This window comes from Periophthalmus magnuspinnatus, chromosome 5, assembly GCF_009829125.3.
Source record: "Periophthalmus magnuspinnatus isolate fPerMag1 chromosome 5, fPerMag1.2.pri, whole genome shotgun sequence".
Taxonomy (NCBI): Eukaryota; Metazoa; Chordata; class Actinopteri; order Gobiiformes; family Gobiidae; genus Periophthalmus; species Periophthalmus magnuspinnatus.
In genome coordinates, this window is record NC_047130.1 from 14,741,214 (window position 1) to 14,764,291 (window position 23,078).

The 23,078-nt window shown below is 46.1% G+C and overlaps 2 protein-coding genes across 2 annotated transcripts in view; one reads left to right on the plus strand and one right to left on the minus strand.

Moving 5' to 3' along the window:
• Window positions 1–23,078, plus strand: part of nudt2 (nudix (nucleoside diphosphate linked moiety X)-type motif 2) — a 100,091-nt gene that overhangs the window by 53,523 nt on the left and 23,490 nt on the right. The window lies entirely within an intron of this gene.
• rhobtb3 (Rho related BTB domain containing 3) lies at window positions 41–22,772 on the minus strand. Its single transcript, XM_055222079.1, has 13 exons — window positions 22,309–22,772; window positions 20,592–20,808; window positions 20,071–20,263; window positions 16,395–16,552; window positions 13,435–13,543; window positions 11,603–11,798; window positions 10,696–10,916; window positions 10,018–10,127; window positions 8,628–8,733; window positions 5,963–6,136; window positions 3,433–3,599; window positions 3,144–3,240; window positions 41–2,595 (listed from the first exon to the last, which is right to left on the minus strand). Coding segments are annotated over exons 1-13 (1,869 nt in total). The 5' UTR covers window positions 22,311–22,772; the 3' UTR covers window positions 41–2,476.

Below are 23,078 nucleotides of genomic sequence, written 5' to 3' on the forward strand. Positions count from 1 at the left end.
GGGGTATTTTACATCGATGTGGTATTAACATATAACATATTTAGATCACCATGTTGACTTTTGTTTTAAAAATGCTATATTCACTCAAAACAATGTGTTACCATGTTTTATAAGTTTCACTTTTGTTTTTGACACTCTGAGTCCCCTCTCCCTTTGCTCCCTTTGCCAAGTTACTCCCCCTTCAGAGCACTATCATACATCAAGTTTGTCAAGTTATCATGTTTTTGTATATTTATGGAGAATTGTCGTGTGGAGCATGGGTGAAGTAGGCTTGTGGGTGAAGCCTTGTACAGACTCGTAATCCTGAGGGTTCAAATAGGGCCCAAGAGAGATCACTAGATTACTCAAACATGCACGGATGACATCTAAAACCTCTTCAGGCATGTTTTTGATAAAGAAACAACGTTATAACATGGTTATAACATTTGCAGAATAGCCCCTCTTTACGTAGACGTACAAAGTAGTGGTCCAAGATGAGTAAAAAAGTACTTTGAAAGTTAAGGAGTAGCTGAACGTGACGTAACATCTGTTTTAAAATTTTGGTGAATGTGACAAAACATGAAATAAATCACAAAATGTGTTATTTTCAAACAGACACAAAAATGATCCAAACTAAATCATATCTGAAGGAGCAAGAAACACAAATGTTAAAATCATTTCATATTGTCGACATAAAGTTCAAGTCACTTAAAGAGGAACCACAACTTTTACTCAAGTAAGAGTACTGTTACTTCATTAAAAACATTACTCAAATAGGAGTAAAACTATGCTGCTAGAAAAGTACTCTGAAAAGTACAAGTTCTTTGAAAAGTTATTCAAGTAAACATAATTACCCACCTCTATTAGTTGCAGCCCAAGCCAGTTAAAATTTTCTCTAATAGTGTCTTTGTGTCTCTGAGCAAGACACTAACAACCCTCACTTTAGTCACAACAGGGAGGGCATCAGGTTTAAAATCTTTCAAAGTACAATACTGCTTCATAATAACAAAACCATAGCTCATGAGTGAGATTCTGAGCGCAGCACCAGTGCCACTGTACGCCCCCTACAGGTCAGTCATGTACTTCCTGATTCACCTGAAGTCACATGACCCGTCTGGACCAATCATGTCGCTCAGATATGTTACACAGATATGTTTGAGTTTAAGTTTGAATAATGTAGACAGTTTAAGTCACTTCGTCCTCAGAGCTGCTCCAGGTCTGAGCTGCTGGTACGATTCCACAGTCGCAACAGTGTATTGCCCAAAGGAACAGAAACAGCAGGTCCCTGTGTCCCTCTGCTCAGAGCTGACACGTCATTCCCTCCTTCACTGCAAAAACTGAACATCTCCTCATGTTTAAATGGCTTGATTTCACATTATTGTCTCTCCTCAGTACAGATATTTTGTATGAACAGCTCTTGAGGTCAAAACAAGTCTGCTGTGTCCTGTCTGCATCTCATTATAAAGTGTTCTATTGTCAGAGAATCAGGACGTGTGCTTTAGCATGCTAGTTTTTGTTAGCATTACCGTGATGGCAAAACTCCGCTCTGCTCTTTGAAAGTTATGAAAAGTGCTTATAAACTCATGGTGGTTAATAACTAGGATGTTCAGAATGCATAAGGTAAGTGAGGAATAACTTTGGTGTAAACCGGTTAAAAAAAATGAACTAGTTCATAGTTCTGTTTTTCACCTTTTTAAGACAGTCAAAATCTGGTACAGAGACTTAAATTTGTTGGCTGAAATGTTCCACAATGCAGCATTAAACCTTTCTACTACATCATTGCTCAAACACTGTAGCACATGCACTCTCACTGTGAGCGGTCTCACTTGTCTTGCTTGTCTCCATGGAGATAGATCAGTTTAATGTCATACTGTGGAACATTTCAGGCAAAGCAATAACATCTCTTTGGAGACAAGTAGACCCTGCATCAGAAAAGTTACACAGTGCAGCTTTAATTCTTACTTGCTTGGACATATTTAGCTGCTACGCCTTTAGAGTGTTTGTTGCATTTTTGACAGTAGTTTCTGTGGACAAATATGTGTTTTTGAAATTTCAAATTGTAAATTGAAATTCCTTGTCAAAATTTGTTCAAAAAATTTCAACTTGATAAAAAATGTAATCTTAAACTGTTGAAAAATATCCTGAATTCAAGTCGTTTAAACGTTGATAACTGGATTTTCATTTTTTGCAGCGATTGAGTCACATGACCTCAGTGTCCTGGATCAGCTGATCTCGGCGCTCACGGCTGATTGGTCCGCCTCGTGGTGATGTCACATGTCACATGATGAGATTAGAGGTCACATGGGGAGGTTACAGGTCCCATGAGGAGGGCAGTGGTCACATGAAGAAGTCAGAGGTCACATGAAGAGGTCACAGGTCACACATTGAGGTCAGTGGTCACATGAGGAGGTCAGAGGTCACATAATGAGGTCAGAGGTCACATGATGAGGTCAGAGGTCACATGAGAAGGTCGGAGGTCACATGAGGAGGTTAGAGTTCACATCACTGCACATCTGGACTTGCGCAGTTTGCGTCTCTTCTGTTGATACTCGCTGAGCTCCTGCAGGTATCCTCTGGACGGCCACCGCAGCCGCTCCACGGTGTCCCGTTCCTCCTCTGTAACAAAACACATAGAAAACACATGTGAGCCTCTGCACCACCTCCTCTATATCAAGACACATAGAAAACACATGTGAGCCTCTGCACCACTACCTCCTCTATATCAAGACACATAGAAAACACATGTGAGCCTCTCCACCATCACTTGCTCTGCACCAAAACACAAAGAGATAACATGTGAGCTTCTGCACCACCACCTCCTCTGTACCAAAACACACAGGTTCAACTCTAAGGCAGTTGTGGCTTATCTGTGTGGTGTTTGCATGTTCTCCCTGTGTCGGTGCTTACTCCAAATACTTTAATTTCCCTCATCAGCCAAACCAAAAGGCTAAGGCTAGGTGCTTTACCCTGATCCTGTGCCTTATCTCCGGCTCTTCCTCTGCATTAACACAAACACAGTGTCTGATAAGCAGAACATACGCAGCAACAACACCACCCTGAGAATGTCCCATCTGATCTCTGAAGGGTGGGGCCTGGTCAGTGCTTAGTTGGGGGAAGGCTGAGAATTTGAAACCACAGCACAAAAATATTATAATCCAACTGACCCGAGAGCTCCAGGAAGTCGGGTTTGTGACTGAAGATCAGGTAGTTATTAGCGATGAAGTGGAGCAGCCACACGTACAACTGCTCTGCGTTATGACACTAAAGAGAGAGAGAAATATGAAAGTATTATATAAGAACCTGAGGAGCAGAGCCAGAGCAGCAGAGTCAGAGGAACAGAGCCAGAGGAGCAGAGCCAGAGAAACAGAGCCAGAGAAACAGAGCCAGAGGAGCAGAGCCAGAGGAGCTGACAGGAGGAGACAGGAGTAGACAGAAGTAGACAAAAGCACTGACCTTGGCTCTCCTCAGCAGTCGGACTACACTGATGCCCGTAGATGCCAGCTCTCGACTGGGCATGCTCTGTAGGTATGCGCAGACACACACCTCACACAGGTGCTGCAGACGCTTCACCTGGTACATCTCTGCGCAGACGAGCACCGCCATGGCCTGAAGCACCGAGGCTGGGAAAGAAACACACAAATGAATAATCAAACAGAGACTACACATGGGAGAAGGGCTGTCAAAAGTATCAAAATTGGATACTAATTGACAGTAAAACTAGTATTGAAATTATATACTCACTGTTCACAGGTATTGATACTAAAAAAGTCCCATTGACAGGACAGAAATGAACCTTTCCTGAATATCTTTAGAATGATCTTGAGCTGCATCAGAACAAGTATAAGACACATAGACTAATATATGGCCATGGACCACAGTTTCACACACTTATTAAATTGTTTTAGATAAACATTGTGATTTAAAATGTGCAAATTATAATAGAATGATCCATGGGTGTTGTAGATTATAACTATAAAGGAGACACAGGCACAATTGTTCTTCTTCTATCTGTGGTTTAGTTCTTCTTCCTCCACTGCACTTTTTAAGATGTCTCCCTCTTTTCTGGCTGACCTTTTATCTGTAGCTGGAGTTTTTTGAACCAGGAAGCTCTTGGGGCTTTTGGTGGCAGTTAGAATAAAGGCCCTGTCTCTATGGAACTCGTACAATCACATAACACTGACACAGAGCCAGACGAGCAGAGCCAGACGAGCAGAGCCAGACGAGCAGAGCCAGACGAGCAGAGCCAGACGAGCAGACACAAGCAGATAGGAGCAGAGCAAGAGGAGCAGAGCCAGAGGAGCAGAACCAGATGAGCAAAGCCAGAGGAGCAGAGCCAGAGGAGCAGACACGAGCAGATAGGAGCAGAGCCAGAGGAGCAGAGCCAGAGGAGCAGAGCCAGAGGAGCAGAGCCAGAGTAGCAGACACGAGCAGATAGGAGCAGAGCCAGACGAGCAGAGCCAGACGAGCAGAGCCAGACGAGCAGAGCCAGACGAGCAGAGCCAGAGGAGCAGAGCCAGAGGAGCAGACAGGAGCAGACAGGAGCAGAGCAAGAGGAGCAGACAGGAGCAGACAGGAGCAGAGCCAGAGGAGCAGACAGGAGCAGACAGGAGCAGACAGCAGCAGAGCCAGAGGAGCAGACAGGAGCAGACAGCAGCAGAGCCAGAGGAGCAGACAGGAGCAGACAGCAGCAGAGCCAGAGGAGCAGACAGGAGCAGACAGCAGCAGAGCCAGAGGAGCAGACAGGAGCAGACAGCAGCAGACAAGAGCAGACAGGAGCAGAGCAAGAGGAGCAGATAGGAGCAGACAGGAGCAGACAGGAGCGGAACCAGAGGAGCAGAGTCAGAGGAGCAGAGCCAAAGGAGCAGAGCCAAAGGAGCAGAGTCAAAGGAGCAGAGTCAAAGGAGCAGACATGAGCAGAGCCAGAGGAACAGTATTTTGTTTCAGAATATTGAATTTGTATTTTGTTTCAGAATACTCAATATACCATACCATGCATTAAAATGTATTTTGTAATATATTCCAATATATAGTCCAATCAGAGTACTGTATTCTAAATACTCTGGATACTTTTACATGGAGTTACACTCAAATTGTAAGGACACAACACAGGATTAAAACAGCTTCATGTTCGTTTCACTGTGTTCTGTATTTCCTATCACTAATTACATAAAGAAAAATCACACATGCCTCACCACAAGAGCAGTGTTTTATATTTTTATCACTGATTATGAGCAGTTTGAAGCCCAAAATACTGTCATTTATTCCTTTTATTTTAGAAAAGTAACTATTCTGTATTGTATTGTATTATGAATACTACCAAATGACAGAGTAACTGTACCAGAATCCTTACTCAAAATGTGTATTCTGGATACATATTCTCCGTACATGCATTCGGTTACTTCCCAACACACATTATATGGCATGAATTAAATTTATACTTTGCAGTGGCATCATGCTGGGGGGATTCTGCAGGGATGTCTGCAGTGGAATGTGATCATGGTGATGCGCTGATGCACGCATTTGCAAACAGCCATAAGAGTTTTAAGTCTGAAAACTACAAAATTGATTTTAACAGCACAGTTTGAGAGCCTGTGATCAGTACGAGCCTGACTCACTGAAAAACTGTTGGGTAATTCTAGTGACTGTAATGTTATTTGACAGGTACTTGTTTAACAGCACAAATCAGCTCACTGGGTATAGTTCCAGCTAAGTCTGCTATTTATGGTCAGATTGTGTTAAAATAAATCTCAAATTAAAGTCTAACTTGAGTAACAGAGCTTCACACAGAGCAGTGCCTCTAGTTAGCTGTATCCCCCAGGGAATGTGAATGACATCAGCTGCAATGTTTAATTAGACACTCATGGAACACAGGCAAAGCAATAATATCTCCATGGAGAGAATCAGGTGGCAGATGCTCCACCTGAAATGTTCCACAATGCCCTTGTAGCAGAAGCACAGGTCACACAGGAGTGCAGTTCCTCACCCGGACAGCAGGAGTCAGTGTAGAGGTACTCGAGGAAGGACAGAAAAGTGTCAGAGGATACGCCATGGATCGGCACCACACGGCTGCGTGCTTCAGCGTATTTGCCACTAAACATGGCCGCCATGACATCGCAGCGAGCAACGAGCACTGCCCTGTGCGCCGGGAGCACGCTGCCTGCAGGGGGCGCAACACAGGAGAAAGAGCAGTTTAAACTGTACAGCGGCCATGTCTATGGCCATGTCCCAGTTCGCCAAAGTGCCCTTAAATGTACTGTCCAAACGGTGCATTTAAGGGCTTACATACTGTAACTTGTAACTGTAACTACTGTCCATTTCATGCACAGATGAATGCATCCAAAAATGCTTCCTATGTTTCCATGGAGATCGACCCTAGTCAAAGCATGCATCTGAGCACACTTCGTGCACTGCTATATCCCATCATGCACCGCCCTTATGCAATACACATTCAAATGTTCATACTGGTTTACGTCACCTACAACAGCTACCTACATGAACCTGTTAAAATTTGAGTAAAGATGTGTATGAGGCGACTCAGCCTCAGGGAAGTCCTGTTCGGATTTACAGTAATTGCTGTGTAACTGTCCAAATGGTTAGTGGAATTATCCCTTACACTTGTATGGCCTTTGGCCGTGTCTCAATTCTCCAAATGCACTGTTCAAAGCAACCATCGAAGTACCCTTCGAAGTACCCACCTGACGAAGGGTACTCCTAGGTGTAGGAGTGCTGAAATGGGACAGGCCTACATCACAGAGCGTTTCTCAACCACTGTCTGTGCTTTTACATTACATTGCTGAAATAATTTGTTTGTTTGTTTGTTTTTTATTTTAATTTTATTTATTATGGGATTAAAGGCTACGCTATTGAATTTTTCTAAGTCATAAACTGTGGGTGGGGCCAACATGTAAACAAAAATGTAATTTTTTTAAGTACTGTGTAACTCAGACATGCAGAGTTCCATTCCCTGGCATTGATATACATTTTGTCCAAAACAATGATCTGAAGGCATTGATACACAATTTACATAGATGAACATTTCTCAGAAATACATGGATTTTGGTTAACTGGGATGAAAAATATTAGTTTGTCAAAGACCATTTAAATTTGGTACACATATTTCACACATCATACTGAACAAAAAAGCTAATGAAGACATACCTCTATTTCCAACTGTGCAGGTGTGACAATGTCATAAATGGCCTCATTGGAATGGTCTAGTATTACATAGATGCAGATTTTGAAAGAAGGGGCAATGTAAGAGGCAGGATCTTCACTGCAGCATGTGCCCCGTGGTTACAAGGGGTGGCGAGGGCCTTTATCACTGCTTGCAGTTTTAATTATTCTTATTAATGCAATAATAATTTCTAATGATAATAATGTTGTCAAGACCCCAGTCTGCCCTGTGTTTTGTGCTGTCCTTCCCCCTCCCTTCTGTATTTGAGCCTGGAGCTGGGCGGAGATTCTGATACCTCCCACTATACTCCACAACCCATCAACAATCAAGCTGCACCACGTGGAGCACAAAGGGGCAGAGGATCTGACACTCGTGGTACTGGTCTGTTTGGCTCAGTCTAGTTTCTGCATTTATGATCTTGATTCTCAGCTGGTTATTTGTTTCCTTCTTCGCCAGAGCCGTTCCTTGGAGGTACTCTGCACTTCCACCTCCGATCCAGCTCACCTCGACCGGTACGAACACCCCAGCCTCTGACCCTGCTACCCACAACCTGCTTGAAGACTTCAGCTTACAACACCGCTCTCAACTGTGCTGGAAAGGCTTTTTAATCATCAAACAGACGGCCTGTACATATCTTTATTCAAATAAAGATATGTACAGTTTCATGTAGCAACAGTTTCATGTCGTACTGTTGTAGGTGATGTAAACATTTGAATGTGTGCATGATGGGATATAACAGTGTGCAAAGTGTGCTCAGATGCACAGTCTCCATGGAAACACAGGGGGCACATTTTTGGTCGCAATTGTCGGGTCCATGAAATGGGACAGTCCTTGTCATGCTGGAAGTTTTAATGGAGTTTTGAAAACTGAAAAAAGTCCCTTTTTGTGTGTAAATATAAAAGTGAAGTCAAACTATGTGAAAGTGAGCTTTAAGTCATACATATGTGAGTACTTTATATAACATGTATTTGTGTAATATTTATACCCTAAACTACGTGTTGATGTTGAATGTTGATTGGTACTGTGGTAAAGTAGCATTAGTAATGTAGTATTTGTATGTATTTGCAGTATTTATAGTAGCATTTGTACCATAAAGATGATTTCTGAGTATTTAGGTGTTTGGTACTGTAGTGTGTGTAGCATTACTACTAGTATTATAGCAGTATTTTTTTATAGCATTTGTACCTTGTACCATAAAGATGATGTCAGAGCATGTTCGAGTATTGGTTTTGTAGTATCTGTAGCATTAGTACCATGGGATTTGCAGTATTTGTACTATTTGTGGTATTGTACTTTGTACCATTAAGATAATGTTGGAGTATGTGTTACATTATGTAGCATTACTACCGTAGTAACTGCAGTATTTGTAGTAGTATTTGTTGTACCTTGTACCATAAAGATTATCTTAGAGTATATGTTACATTTTGTAGCACTAGTACAGTAGTATTTGTAGTATTTGAGGTATTTGTTGTACCTTGTACCATAAAGATGACGTCAGAGTACAGGGGAGAGTTGAACAGATTGACCAGAGTCTGGGGTCCGAGCTGAGCTGCACGAGCGCTGGGAGTGTCCCGAAGACTCTACACAAATATATACATACACATACATCTAAATATATACACTATGACACAGGCGTGGGATGAGATGAGACACGACACGAGTCCATGAGAATGAGACAAGACCAGATTTTGACATTATTCCTAAAATACAAACTGTGTGGTTCAGCTCACTATTTTGGCCTCGCAATTTTGTATTTATTTTGTTAATATTTTGGTGACAATTCTAGTACTACGTTTTGGAGCTATAGGAGATGTAGCTCCCAAGCACTTAACCCTTTTTGTCCAGTCCAAATGCAAACACAAAAAAGAATCTCAGAAGATCATTCTCATATATGCACAATCTTGTGAAAATTTTGTCTCAAAAGATCTTGTGGCACGAAATCTTGTCCCATCCCCACTATGACACTATAATACTGTGGACCCTGTGTCAGTATCTAAACACTATGATTCATGTATCAGAATACACTCTACTATTCATGTGTCAGAGGAGGGTGCAGAGGAGCAGTAGTGCAGAGGAGCAGTAGTGCAGAGGAGCAGTAGTGTTGAGGAGCAGTGGTGTAGAGGAGCAGAAGTGAAAAGGAGCAGTAATGCAGAGGAGCAGTGGTGTAGAGGAGCAGTAGTGTAGAGGAGCAGTAGTGCAGAGGAGCAGTGGTGTAGAGGAGCAGTAGTGTAGAGGAGCAGTAGTGCAGAGGAGCAGTGGTGTAGAGGAGCAGTAGTGCAGAGGAGCAAAAGTGCAGAGGAGCAGTGGTGCAGAGGAGCAGTAGTGCAGAGGAGCAGTGGTGTAGAGGAGCAAAAGTGCAGAGGAGCAGTGGTGTAGAGGAGCAGTAGTGCAGAGGAGCAATGGTGCAGAGGAGCAGTAGTGCAGAGGAGCAGTAGTGCAGAGGAGCAGTGGTGTAGAGGAGCAAAAGTGCAGAGGAGCAGTGGTGTAGAGGAGCAGAAGTGAAAAGGAGCAGTAATGCAGAGGAGCAGTGGTGTAGAGGAGCAGTAGTGTAGAGGAGCAGTAGTGCAGAGGAGCAGTGGTGTAGAGGAGCAGTAGTGTAGAGGAGCAGTAGTGCAGAGGAGCAGTGGTGTAGAGGAGCAGTAGTGCAGAGGAGCAAAAGTGCAGAGGAGCAGTGGTGCAGAGGAGCAGTAGTGCAGAGGAGCAGTGGTGTAGAGGAGCAAAAGTGCAGAGGAGCAGTGGTGTAGAGGAGCAGTGGTGTAGAGGAGCAGTGGTGTAGAGGAGCAGTAGTGCAGAGGAGCAATGGTGCAGAGGAGCAGTAGTGCAGAGGAGCAGTAGTGCAGAGGAGCAGTGGTGCAGAGGATTACCCAGTCTAGCCCCAGCAGAGATCTGATTCTCTCAAGAAGTTGAGCCACAGCCAGAGGGTTCTTGAGCTTCTCCTCTAGCGCCTCCTGTAGGTGCTCCCACTCCCATGCACCTGAAAGACAAGAGAACAGCGCAGAGGTCTGAGGTCGTTCAGCAGAAACAGGAGGGGGTCTGGGATAAGACTCACAAACACAGAGAGGATACATGAAAATATTTGACTCTGATGGTTGAAGCGTCACAGCAGTGGAACAAGTCAAGAAATGAAACTTGTTAAAGAGGAGGACTTTTCGGAGCTTTCGAACATGTTATAATGGTGCTCCCTCATTAAAAACATGTCCCTCTCTATCTCTCCTTCTCTCTTTCCTCCTTCCTCCCTCTCTCTCTCGCTCTCTCTTTCTCTCCCACTCTCTCCCTCCCGCCCTGCCTCTTTCTGTCTTTCTCCCTCTCTGTCTTTGGAGTGATATTTCATATTCTTATTCTCTGCTTCTCTCTTACTCTCTCTCCCTGTTTCTTCCTCTCTTTCCTGGTTTATTCCTGGTTTTCTCCTGATTAAGTCCTGGTTTAGCCCTGGTTTAGTCCTGGTTCAATCCTGGTTTATTCCTGGTTTATTCCTGGTTTATTCCTGGTTTAGTCCTGGTTTAGTCCTGGTTTGTCCTGGCTCAGTCCTTGTCCTGGTTTACCTCTGTATATAAACATGAGTGTCTCCCATAGACACACACACAGCAGAGGATCTTTGACCACGAGTCTGGACAGGCGAGCGGAGCTGAGGAGCGCGTCCGTCTGTCGAGGAGGCGTGTCCTCCACAATGGCAGCCTCACACGACATCAGCGAGTGGGGGGCGGGGTCTCGGAGGGCATGAGGGGCAGAGTCTCTGCACACGCACCTAGACTGAGGCCGTTCCCTGTGAGAAGAGAGAGAGAGAGAGTCATAGCTGCCCCAGGGCAGATTGGCTATTCTGTGCCTACAGCCTCTGACACAGTCACTACATTCAGGCACAACAAAAGATACAACAATATGTCCAAGTGGACACTGAACCACAAATTTCTAGGTCCTGATCTGGTTCTGTCTGTTAGTTTAACTAGTTTAGACCTTGGACTGGTCTGGTCTTGGTTTACTTCTGATTAAGCTGAGGCTTAGTCCTGTTTTGGTCCTGACTTAATTCCAGTTCTGTTCTGGTCTAGTTCTCTGATCTCGACTTGACGTGGTCTTGGGTCCCAGCAGCAGAGATCTGAGGAGGAGACTGACAGCACATAGTCCTGAGCCTTATTTCTAATGTTTCACTTTGGAGTGGATCAGTGGGTTTCCTCCAGGCACTCTGTTTCCCCCCATCAACCCAAAACATGCACAATAGGTCAAGTTCTCCAGCTGAGATAGTCCTGACCAAAACTAGCGACAATATAACGGAGATGGATCCCTGAGCACCACTGCTCCTGAGGAGATATCCCAGTGGCACTGAAGGATGGGTCAAATGCGGAAGACAAATTTCCCTACAGGAACAATAAAGTGTGCCTTAACTTCCCCCCACAGTCCTGTTTCAGTCCTGGTCTCTGGTCTAGTCCTGGTCTAGCCCTGGTCTTGGATCCTGACCTGGTCTTGGGTCCTAGTAGGAGTGATCTGAAGTAGGGGCTGGCAGCACAGAGCACAGCTGCATGACCCCAGCCGAGCTCCTGACCCGAGTCTGAGCTGAAGAACGCCACATCAGCGAACTGCACGCCACGTTCCAACAACCACTGTAAGTCCTGACAGAACGTCGACTCCTCCACACGGATGGGAGGGAGGCGGGCTGGGGAAAGAGGGGGGAAAGAGGGGGGAAAGAGGGGGGAAAGAGGGGGGAGGGGGGATTTACATGGAGTCAAGAGAATGATCAATGTGTAAAAGACATTGATTTGAATTACTATTACTTATAGGCCTACCACAGAGTCTTATTGACCAGTTCAACTCCTCCAGCCCCTCAGAGCTTAGTCCATTATGAAATTGGACTAAGTGCTGCCTCACTTACACTTACACGGCCCACTTGTGACTCCTGTGTCAGAGGTTTAGTTGTGGTGACACTCACAGTCAGAGCGGTGATCTCTGTGCTGTTAGAGTCACCGCCTTTAGCTACATGCACCACACCACAAGTTCAGAACATAACTATTCATGTATGAAGGAAAAAGGATTGTGGTCAGCTTGGACAAAAAACAGCCTCACGGCAGCTGCACTGGCACCATTGGAACTGCACCGGGGGCAGTCTGAGCCCGGAGTGAGTGTAATGTCACCCATAGTGTTTGGCTCCAACTAAATGAGTCCAGCTCCATATTTGTAAATCTGAGTGCATGTATCATAGCAACCAAAGAGCCAAGGATGTTGAAGGAAAAGCTCCTTCCTGCCCGCACAGCTGGTTTAATAAGGGCAGTCACTGTCTGATTTGGAATTGTTTTTCAAACTGAGCAGGCCCAGGTACTGTGGTGCAAGCACTGAAGTTACTATAGTAACCCTACTTCGGAGACTCAAGATCAAGACATAAATAACAGACCAATCAGGTGGTTTCTTTCCCCGAGGACACTCCTGATAGTGTTAGCAAAAGGTTTGATTTACACCATTGCTAAGCTCCTGCTCTCCATTACACCAGTGGTCTGAGTGGGCAGGGGCATTACCTTCAACACCCTCGCTCCTGACTGGCTCTTTGGTTACTATGATACACACAATCAGATTTCTACAAACTGGAAGTGGGCTCTGTAACTGCCTCGGTGAGCTTCATTTGGAGCTGAACACTGTGGGTGATGTTACTCTCCTTCAGTCCACTTCTGTGTACAGTGTATGTGTGGACCCTTGTGTGATACACAGCCCCCTCTTCTGTTTTTCTCTCCTCCTCTATCCATCCTCATCTCTTATCTCCCTATTATCTCTCCATCTTTCCCCCGAGGAAAGATAGGGACCAAACTCATGTTCAAACTCAAGTTCTACCAAGTTCACCAAATTCACTCTCTACCAAACTCATGGACAAATCTAGAAAATGATAACTTTTATTTAGGGTAATAAAGTCTTCTTTTGAAGTAGTAGGTATGAAATAAACAGAGTAATTGTCACTGGTTGTGTCCATATGGTGTACTGCATAAACACAGCAGTGTAGTAGTGTTTTATGTGAATATTTATTTACATTAGAGTCAGATGCCCTGACAGAGACAGTCCTGCATTATTAGGATACAAATACACCATTATATGTCCAATTAAACACATTAAGAAGGGAATTTTGTGGCCCTGGTTTTATATTATTTGACATCAGAGTCAACTGCATTGGCCACAGCAACAGAACCCTCCCTAAATGTTCGGCATTTCATTACGAGGTGGAGCTTAGTGTTCTCTTTTTGCATTTTGTTAAGCGAATGTTTATTTTTTACCTATATAGTATTGCTCTTACCTGTAGGGGGCGCTCTCACCTGGCTGCTCGAGGTGCGGGGGTCTGAGTTCATGGAGTTTGTTTCCTCGGCGTTTCTCGTGACGATCTTTGGCTTTGTGTTTCAGACACTGAATCATGAAGTACTCGAGCTGAAAGTATATGAAAAAAACACAAATACTGCTACTATTAACACTGATGCTATTACTGCTACTACTGTATCATAAGGTACTTGAGCTGAAACACACATATATGACAAATACATCACAAATACTGCTACTACTACAACTGCTACTACTACTACTACTGCTATTGTCAGATGTACTTCAGTACTTCAGGGGTTAAAGTTTAATCCAAACAGATAATTATCTTTTTGCACATTAATGCATTTCTGACCTTGTTTCTCTCACCTCTCTCCTCCTCCCTCTATCCACCTCCTCTTTCCCCCCATCCTCTTCTCCTCTTATCCTCCCCTCCTCTCTCTCTCTCTAATGCCATGTCTCACTCCCCGTCCCTCACTTCTTTTTGTTATCTCCTCTTTCTTTCTCTCGCTTTCTTTCTGGATTCAGTACTTTTTGTTTATTGATCATGAGATTTTCAGATGAGACACTTAAGTAAATATTGACCATAACCAAAAGTCACATTTTAAACATTCACATCTGAGAGAGACTGAAATCAACTGGAGAGGGGATACATTTTGTTATTTTTACAAAAGTGAAAAGTTCATTTGTGATCTTCACTTCAACATAAGTAAATAAATGTGAGGTCCTTGCGATGCATTTTAAACTCTAAATATCTGTAGATATTGTTTATAGGACGCAGCAGCAGGACAAATATTGGGTATCGGTATCGTCTACAAAAAATCTGTGATGCTCGCAGGATTCAGCAGTGTCGCGTAGTCATTTTGGTAAAAATAAAAAAAAAATCTGCTGCTCACTAGTGTGATGTGCAGCTACCCATAGGGGGCGCCAACAGCATCCAGCGATTTGTTGTGATGACGTTTATGGTGATGTGAGCTCCCATTGGGCACCACAGTTTTATAATATGGAAGTCTTGTTTCTTTTATGTTTCTTGTTTCTCTGACATGTTAGTGTCATATGAACCATCTCACACTTTGAGGACTTCAGGGACCGACCTCCTGCTGGTGCCCAGAGTCAGGACTAAACATAGGGAATCAGTGTTTCAGTTTCATGCAGTTAAAACCTGGAACAATCTTCCTGAAGATGTGAGACAGACCTCTACTTTGACAATGTTTAAATCCAGGCTCAAAACAGTTCTGTTTATCTGTGCATGTGACTGAAAGGTTTTTATTCTGCACTCTTCTGTTTTAATGTTAATTTTATGATGATTATTTGTGATTATTTATGTTTTGATTTGTGTGATTTTAATGTCTTTCTTATTCTGTAAAGCACTTTGAATTACTTTGTGTAGGAATTGTGCTATACAAATAAACTTGCCTTGCCTTTATTAAGTCTTTTTAGATTAATTTTGTGATTTAAAATGTAATGATCCACGGGTGTGAAGAACATGAGAAATACAGAGACACAAGCTCAATAGGTCTGGTTTAAATAAATAAAGAAATGACACTGAGCTGTTTTCCTTTATTCACTGCTTTTATGAAGACGACGTTTTTATTTTTAGAAACAACTTAAAAATAGAAACACCACAGATCACTTTTGAAAGGACTTGATACTTTGGAGATGATGTCATTAACATTCTCTGGGAGTGTGATGCTATCTGTAGGAACAGCTCTGTCTGAGGCTTTGTTAGACTTTAACCTGAGCTCTTTTTCCACACAATCTGACCTTAAAGAACTGACTTACCTGAACTACAACAGTGGTGATTAGCAATTACAGGTCAGAACTGATTTGTGCTGTTAAACAAATAACATTATAGTCATAAGCCAGTTAGCATTAGCCAACAGCTTTTCAGTTATTCACTCTCATCTTTTTGTGGAAAATCAAACTCCTAAACAGGACTATGAATGCTCGGCTCCTGTGAATGTACTGTTTATTTATTTATTTTTTCACTGTTTGCCAACGCGTGCATTGTGTCTCCATGGTGACTGCTGAACATTTCTTCATAGATATATGTGCAGAACTCCCAGCACGATATCACTGAATAGTATCAATACCTTAGTGCACATGACAAGTTCGACTACTTATTAACATACATACATGATTATATTTAGAGAGATAGAGAGATAGATAACACTCCTCTGTGCATCTTATTCTACACCTCCACATTGTGTGTTAAAACTGCATGACGCACGACTCCTCCGTCCTATTCACCTTATTCAGGAAGTTTCCATGGGCGCCACCATCGTCATTGTATTTTTTTGCATGGCGCTGCTGATCCTGACAGTAAATCAGTTCTATAAGACGACAGAGCAGTTTTAAAGGCTCCAGAGAATCAGTGCAGTGTCGACTTGCTGGTCACATGAGTACTGAACATTTTACACAAATCAACACTACTTTGTATCAAATTTTAGTGGTAAAACTTTCCCCAAATTCAGTAAGGTCAATATTACATAAAAATGATTCTTGTGAGCTTTAAGTCATGTTAGAATGCTGTTACCTCATCAAAAACACTGTGTTTTGTTTCATTCACATGTCTTTGAGTAAAATGCTCTGCTCCACCTTGTGATGTCACGAAGCTGTAGTTTTCAAGGTAACAGCTCCTTTCAGTTCAGTAGAGATTGACAATTCCAGGGCTGAAATCATCTAAATGATTCTTGTGAAGGTGTATGGAGTTTAAAAAGTTAACAGTGGAAAATTTCCTGTATTACCACATGATGATATCACATGAGTGTTTTCTATTTAAGAGAAGAGCTCAGCCTAAATATGCAGGTTTGTGTGTTAAAAATGTGTGAATGAAACAAAACACTACTACAGGTCTGTTTGTGACGAGGACACAACATTAGAACCCCCCCCCCCACACACACACACACACCCACACACACATGCATTCTTATAAAGCTCCATATAAAGCTGCAGTACTCACCACACTGCCGAAGTAGCGTCCCACAAACACGTGGTTGAGGGAGGGGAGCTCGAGGTATGTGGCTCCCAGCTCCCGGGACAGAGCCAGACCCTCAGAGTGAGGCACACAGAGTCTCCAATCTGAGGCGCACAGAGGACAAGTACAGGGAGGGCCTTCATCTGTGGTACAAAGAGATACTTCAAATACTCCTACTACTTCTACTACTACTGCTACTACTACTACTACTACTGTTACTTATACATAGAGGACAAGTACAGGGAGGGTACAAAGAGACACTTCAAATATTATTACTACTACTACTACTACTAGGACAAGTACAGGGAGGGCTTTCATCTGTGGTACAAAGAGATACTTCAAATACTACTACTACTTCTAATACTACTGCTACTACTACTAGTACTACTACTGTTACTTATACACAGAGGACAAGTAGAGGGAGGGCCTTCATTTGTGGTACAAAGAGATACTTCAAATACTACTACTACTGCTACTACTAGTACTACTACTATTACTACTGCACAGAAGACAACCATAGTAGTAGTAGCAGTAGTATAGTAGTGGTATTTACCGTTGAGCCTTGGCCCCACTGCCAGCAGCACCACAGCTCCATTCATGTTCTCCAGCTCCTCTGGTGGGACCCCAAGGCGTTCCCAGGCCAGCCGAGAGACATAGTCCTTCCAGCATGTCCTAGGTTTTCCCCGGGGCCTCCTCCCAGTGGGACATGCCCAGAACACCTCCCTAGGAAGGCATCCAGGAGGCATTCTGAGCAAATGCCCGAGCCACCTCAGCTGTTCCTCTCGACATGGAGGAGCAGCAGCTCTACTCCAAGCTCCTCCTATGTGACCAAGCTCCTCACCCTGTCTCTAAGAGAGCATCCAGCCACCCTGCGGAGGAAACCCATTTCGGCCATTTGTATCCACAATCTTGTCCTTTTGGTCATTACGCAAAGCTCATGACCATAGGTGAGAGTAGGAACATAGATTGACCGGTAAATTGAGTCGACTCAGCTCCTTTTTTTTACCACAACAGTCCCATACAGTGACTGCATCACTTCAGAAGCTGCACCAATCCAACTGTCAATCTCACGCTCCATCCTTCCCTCACTCATGAACAAAACCCTGAGATACCTGAACCCCCTTACTTGAGGCAAGGACTCACCACCCACCCGGAGACGGCAAGCCATCTTTTTCTGGTGGAGAACTATGGCCTCAGATTTGGAGGAGCTAATTCTCATCCCAGCCGCTTCACACTCGGTTGCAAACCATCCTAGTGCCTGCTGCAGGTCCTGGCTCAATTAAGCCATCAGGACAACATCATCTACAAACAGCAGAAATGAGATCCTGTGGTTCCCGAACTGGTTCCCTTCAGCTGACCTGGCTGCACCTATAAATTTTGTCCATAAAAACAATGAACAGAACCGGTGACAAAGGGCAGCCCTGGTAAAGTACAACATGCACTGGGAACAGGTCTGACTTACTGCCAATAATGCAGACACAGCTTCTGCTCCGGAAATACAGGGAGCGATTAGCCCTTAGCAAAGGGGCAGGACTCCATACTCCCAGAGCACCCCCCAAAGGACACCACGAGGGTCGAATGCCTTCTCCAGATCCACAAAACACATGTAAACTGGTTGGGCAAACTCCAATGAACCCTTGAGGACCGGATGGAGAGTGTAGAGCTGGTCTAGTGTTCCATGACTGCTCCTTCTGAATCTGAGGTTTGACTATAGGTCGGATTCTCCTCACCAGTACCCTGGAATTGGCCTTATCGGGAAGGCTGAGAAGTGTGGTTCCGCTGTAATTGGAACACACCCTCCGGTCTCCCTTCTTATACAGAGGGACCACAACCCCGGTCTGCCAGTCCAGAGGTACCGACCACCAAGCAATGTTACAGAGATGTGTCAGCCAAGACAGCCCTACAACATCCAGAGATTTAAGGTATTTGGGATGGATCTCGTCCACCCCCAGAGCCTTGCCACCAAGGAACTTGCCCCTCCTGAGGCATCGGACGGTTTGACAGAATATTTTTGAGGCCGTCCAATAGTCCTCCCTGGCCCCCCGAACTTCACCCAACTCCGAGTTTTTGAATCAGCAACCACGTGAGCCGAGGCACACTTGGCTCGCCAGTATGCATCAGCTGCCTCAGGAATCCCACAAGCGAACAAGGCTCGATAGGACTCCTTCAGCCTGACGGCATCCCTTACTTCCAATGTTCTCCACTGGGTTCAGGGGTTGCCTCTGCGACAAGCACTGCAGACCTTACAACCACAGCTACAAGCAGCCGCATTGACAATAGAGGCAGAGAACGTGGCCCACTCAGAATCCATGTCCCCAGCCTCTCCCAGGTTCTGGAAGAACCTCTCCTGGAGCTCTGAATTGAAAAAAAAAAACCCTGATAGAGGGCTCAGCCAGACATTCCCAACAGAAGCTCACAGTATACTTGGGTCTGCCAGATTTGTGTGGCTTCCTCCTCCACCAGCGGATCCAACTCACCATCACACGGTGATCGGGTGACAGCTCTGCCCCTCTCTTCACCCGAGTGTCCAAGACACACAGGTCAGATGAGGTCAAATGACACGACAACAAAGTTGATCATCGACCTCATAACTAGGGCATCCTGGTGCCATGTGCACTGATGAAAACACTTGTACTCAAACATGGTGTTCGTTATGGACAAACTGTGACTAACACAGAAGTCCAATAACAGAACACCTCTCAGGTTCAGATCAGGGAGGCTTCCTGATCATGGCCCTCCAGGTGTCACTGTCGTTGCACTGTGTTGAAGCTCCCCAGTAGAACAATGGAGTCCCCGGTCGGTGCACTACATAGTACCCATTCAAGGGACTCCAAGAAGGCTGGGCACTCTGCACTGCTGTTCAGCCCGTAAGCCGACCCAACAGTTAGAGACATGTCCCTGGCCCAAAGGCACAGGGATGTGACCGTCTTATTCACTGGGGTGCACTCCAACACGAGGCGGCTGAGCTGTGGGGCAATAAGCAAGCCCACACCAGCTCACCGCCGCTCCCCGCGGGCAATGCCAGAAAAATGGAGAGTCCTGCCCCTCTCAAGGAGTTGGGTTTCAGAGCTCATGCTATGCGTGGAGGTGAGGCCGACTATATATAGCCGGTAATACTCAACCTCCAGCACAAGCTCAGGCTCCTTCTCCCCCAACGAGGTGACATTCTATGTACCCAGATCCAGTCTCCCTGTCCGGAGATCTGGGTGTCGAAGCCCTAGCCTTCGACTGCCAACCAGATCTCTTTGCGCCGGCCTTTCATGGATCCTCCCACAGGTGGTGGAGTCACATTGCTGTGCTCAACCGGGCCCCATGGGGAAGGGCTTGGCTAGCTGGTGCTTGCTGTCAAGCATCCACCTCAGGCCTGGCTCCATGGTGGGGCCCCGATAATGTCGATCTGCATGACGTAGCTGGCCTTGTTTTTATTCTCTTCATGAAAGGCTTCTGAACCGCTCTTAGTCTGATCATTCCCCAGGACCTGTTTGCCATGAGTGACCCTATCAGGGGCATAAAGCCCCCGACAGCATACCTCCCAGGAACATTCGGGTGCTCAAACCCCTACAACACGTTAAGGTGGCAGTTCAAGGAGGGGACCACAGGGAGCCCACAGTAGTATATGTACATGCAGTAGTAGCAGTAGTAGTATAGTAGTGTTATTTACCGTTGAGCCTTGCACCCACTGCCACTAGCACCACAGGGACCCCACAGTGGCGCACTAGCGGCCGGAGGCGGGGTCCAAACACACCGCGGAGCCACTGGAACGTCTGTTTATCTGAGACTGAGTATTTCAGGACCAAGATGTCTGCCTTCTCAACGGCCTTACGCACCGAAGACCACTCACTCTCCAGCAACTCCTGAAAGTGTACACAATAAAAAAAAATACAAGTACTACAAAAGTACACATGAATGCAGTAAACAGTACACAAATAGTTCAATACTTCAGTTCTTTCAGGTTTTAGTAATCAAGAGCGAATCACCAGCTCTATACCAGGACTGTACCAGGACTAAACCAAGATTAAACCTGAACCAGGACTAATCACAGTCTAAACTCGGTCTAAACCAGGTCTAAACCAGAACTAAACCTGAACCAGCACTATACCAGGACTGAACTAGGACTAAACTAAGACAAAACCTGGTCTAAACCAGGCCTAAACTCGGACCGATCCCACTCTGAGGTCTTACCCAGTCAGGACAGTCCCGCACCAGCACATTGACATCATCGAACACTCGGGCAGTGTACTCCATGAAGGGTGGGTGCAGTGTGCTCTCTGGCGCCCCCACGGCCCCAGGGCCAAGGTAACTCCACAACAGCGCCCCCTGCAGCTGGCCCTGACTCATCAGCTCATCTGTGGAAGCACCAGACGCACACTCACTGCCCAAGCCTATGATCTGCAGAGACCTGTGAAGAGAGAAAACACAGAAGGTGAGAGGAAGAGAGAGGAGGACACAGAGGAGGAGACAGAGGAGGAGAGAGGAGGAGAGAAGAGGAGAGAGAGGAGGAGAGGAGGAGTCGGGGGTGAGAGGAGGAGAGAGAGTAGGGGAGACAGGAGGACAGAGGAGAAACATGAGGTGAGAGGAAGAGAGAAGAGACACAGTTGGGGAGAGGAGAGAGGAGGAGAGAAGACACACAGAAGGTGAGAAGAGGCGAGAGAGGAGAAGAGAGGAGACACAGGAGATGAAAGGAGGAGAGAGAGGAGGAGACAGAGAAGGAGGAAGGAGAAGAGAGAGGAGACAGAGGAGGTGAGGGGAGGAGAGAGAAGAGGAGAGGGAGGAGAGAGAGAGGAGACACAGGAGGTGAGAGGAGGAGAAAGGAGACACGGGAAGTGAGAGGAGAGAGAGAGGAGGAGAGAAAGGAGACACAAGAGATGAGAAGAGAAGACAGAAGAGGAGAGAGAAGACAGGGGAGGTGAGAGGAGGAGAGGGAGGAAGAGAGAGAAGAGGAAAGAGAGGAGACACAGCAGGTGAGATGAAGAGAGAGAAGAGACACAGGAGGTGAGAAGAGGAGAGAGAAGGTAAGAGGAGGAGAGAGACAGTCCCATAATCTGCAGAGACCAGAGGGAGAGAGGAGGAGGAGAAAGGCCAAAGAGAAGGTGATGAGAGAGGAGGAGGTGAGAGAAGAGGAGAGAGGGGAGGAGGAGAGGAGAGGGGACAGAGGAGGAGAGAGAGGAGGAGGAAAGGAGAGAGAGAAGGAGAGAGTAAAGGAGCAGAGAGAGAGAGGAGGAGAGGAGAGAAAGAGAAGGAGGAAGAGGAGAGAGAAAGGAGGCAGGAGACAAGGAGAAAGAGAGGAGGAAGGGAGCAAGAGAGAAGGTGAGGAGAGAAAGTGGAGAGGAGAAAGCGAGAAGAAGGGAGCCCTGAGGCAGACTGTGGAAGGTGTGACAGCCATGCTGCACCTAAAACCTCTGACACCATTACTCACACCGGCACAGAGGAGTGTATTGCTCAAGGACACAATTACCTACGGTTATGCACATGTCACTGACACCAGAAGATCCCCAAACCAGGACTAAAGAGGCACTAAACCAGGACCAGAACTAAACTGTACCAGGGCCTGATCTGAACCAGGACTAAACCAGGACCAGAGCTAAACCAGGAGACTGTACCAGGACTTGATCTGAACCAGGACTGTACCAGGACTGTACCAGGACTTGATCTGAACCAGGACTGTACCAGGACCAGGACTACAGCCTGATGGGGAGATCTCCTGATCTACATGGGTCTCACGGAGCCTTGCGCAGCTCGGAGAGTGCGCGCGCTCTGAACCGTGTCTCCCGCGTCTCCAGCGGAACTGCGGCCACCGAACCCCATACGGCGCGCGCGCGCGCGCGCGCGCACACACACACCCCCCCACACACACAAACACACACACACACACCCCTCCAGATGTGCAGCTGTCGCTTACATGTTGCGGTCCGTGTGGCTCTGCCGCGCTCTGCCGCTCTCACGGTCTGTGTTCGCTCCTCGCCACGCTGCAGTGTTCTGCAGTGAGCCGCGGCTCTGCTGCTCCGGTCCTGCCGCTCATCTGGATCCGGCCCCGGGCGCTCGTTTGCGGCTCGGGGCTCTCTCACGAGTCCGTCTCATGTCTTCGAAGGTTTTTTCATTCACGCGGCACAGTCCCGAGACCGCGGGGAGGCGAAGGAACGGCGTAAACAGCAGCACTGCTCACTGCGCTAAACGGTTGGTGACGGCGCGGACACGTAACTCCAGCGGCGGAATGACGTCTGAATAAAACAAAGTCTCGTGGAACAACAGCTGGATTCTCTGAGGGCGCGAGACGCGGAAGCGAGCGCACTGAAATGACAGGGCTCGCGCCTGACTCAGCAACGCGCACGCGGACGCACAATGAGTTATTGCCTCGTGCGCAGAACGTGCTTATCCTCGGTCCACACGCTCACACTCCGGTAAAGCCGGCACAGAACGGCTCTGGAGCCTGACACTAGTGCAAGGTCCGTTCTGCACCAAAGTGAGTGCGTGAAGCACGCGCTGACTTCCATTGGTCAGTGAGGTCCAGATGCGTGAGGCTGTAATAGAAGCCCACTGCCCGCTCTGAATTCAGACCTCTTTAATGACCCCCGCTCCCCCCTCTACTCCCCTGTCTCCTCTCCTCCTTTCTCTTAACCCTTTCGCACTCTTCCCTTTCTTTCCTCTCCTCATTTCCTCTCCCCCCCCCCC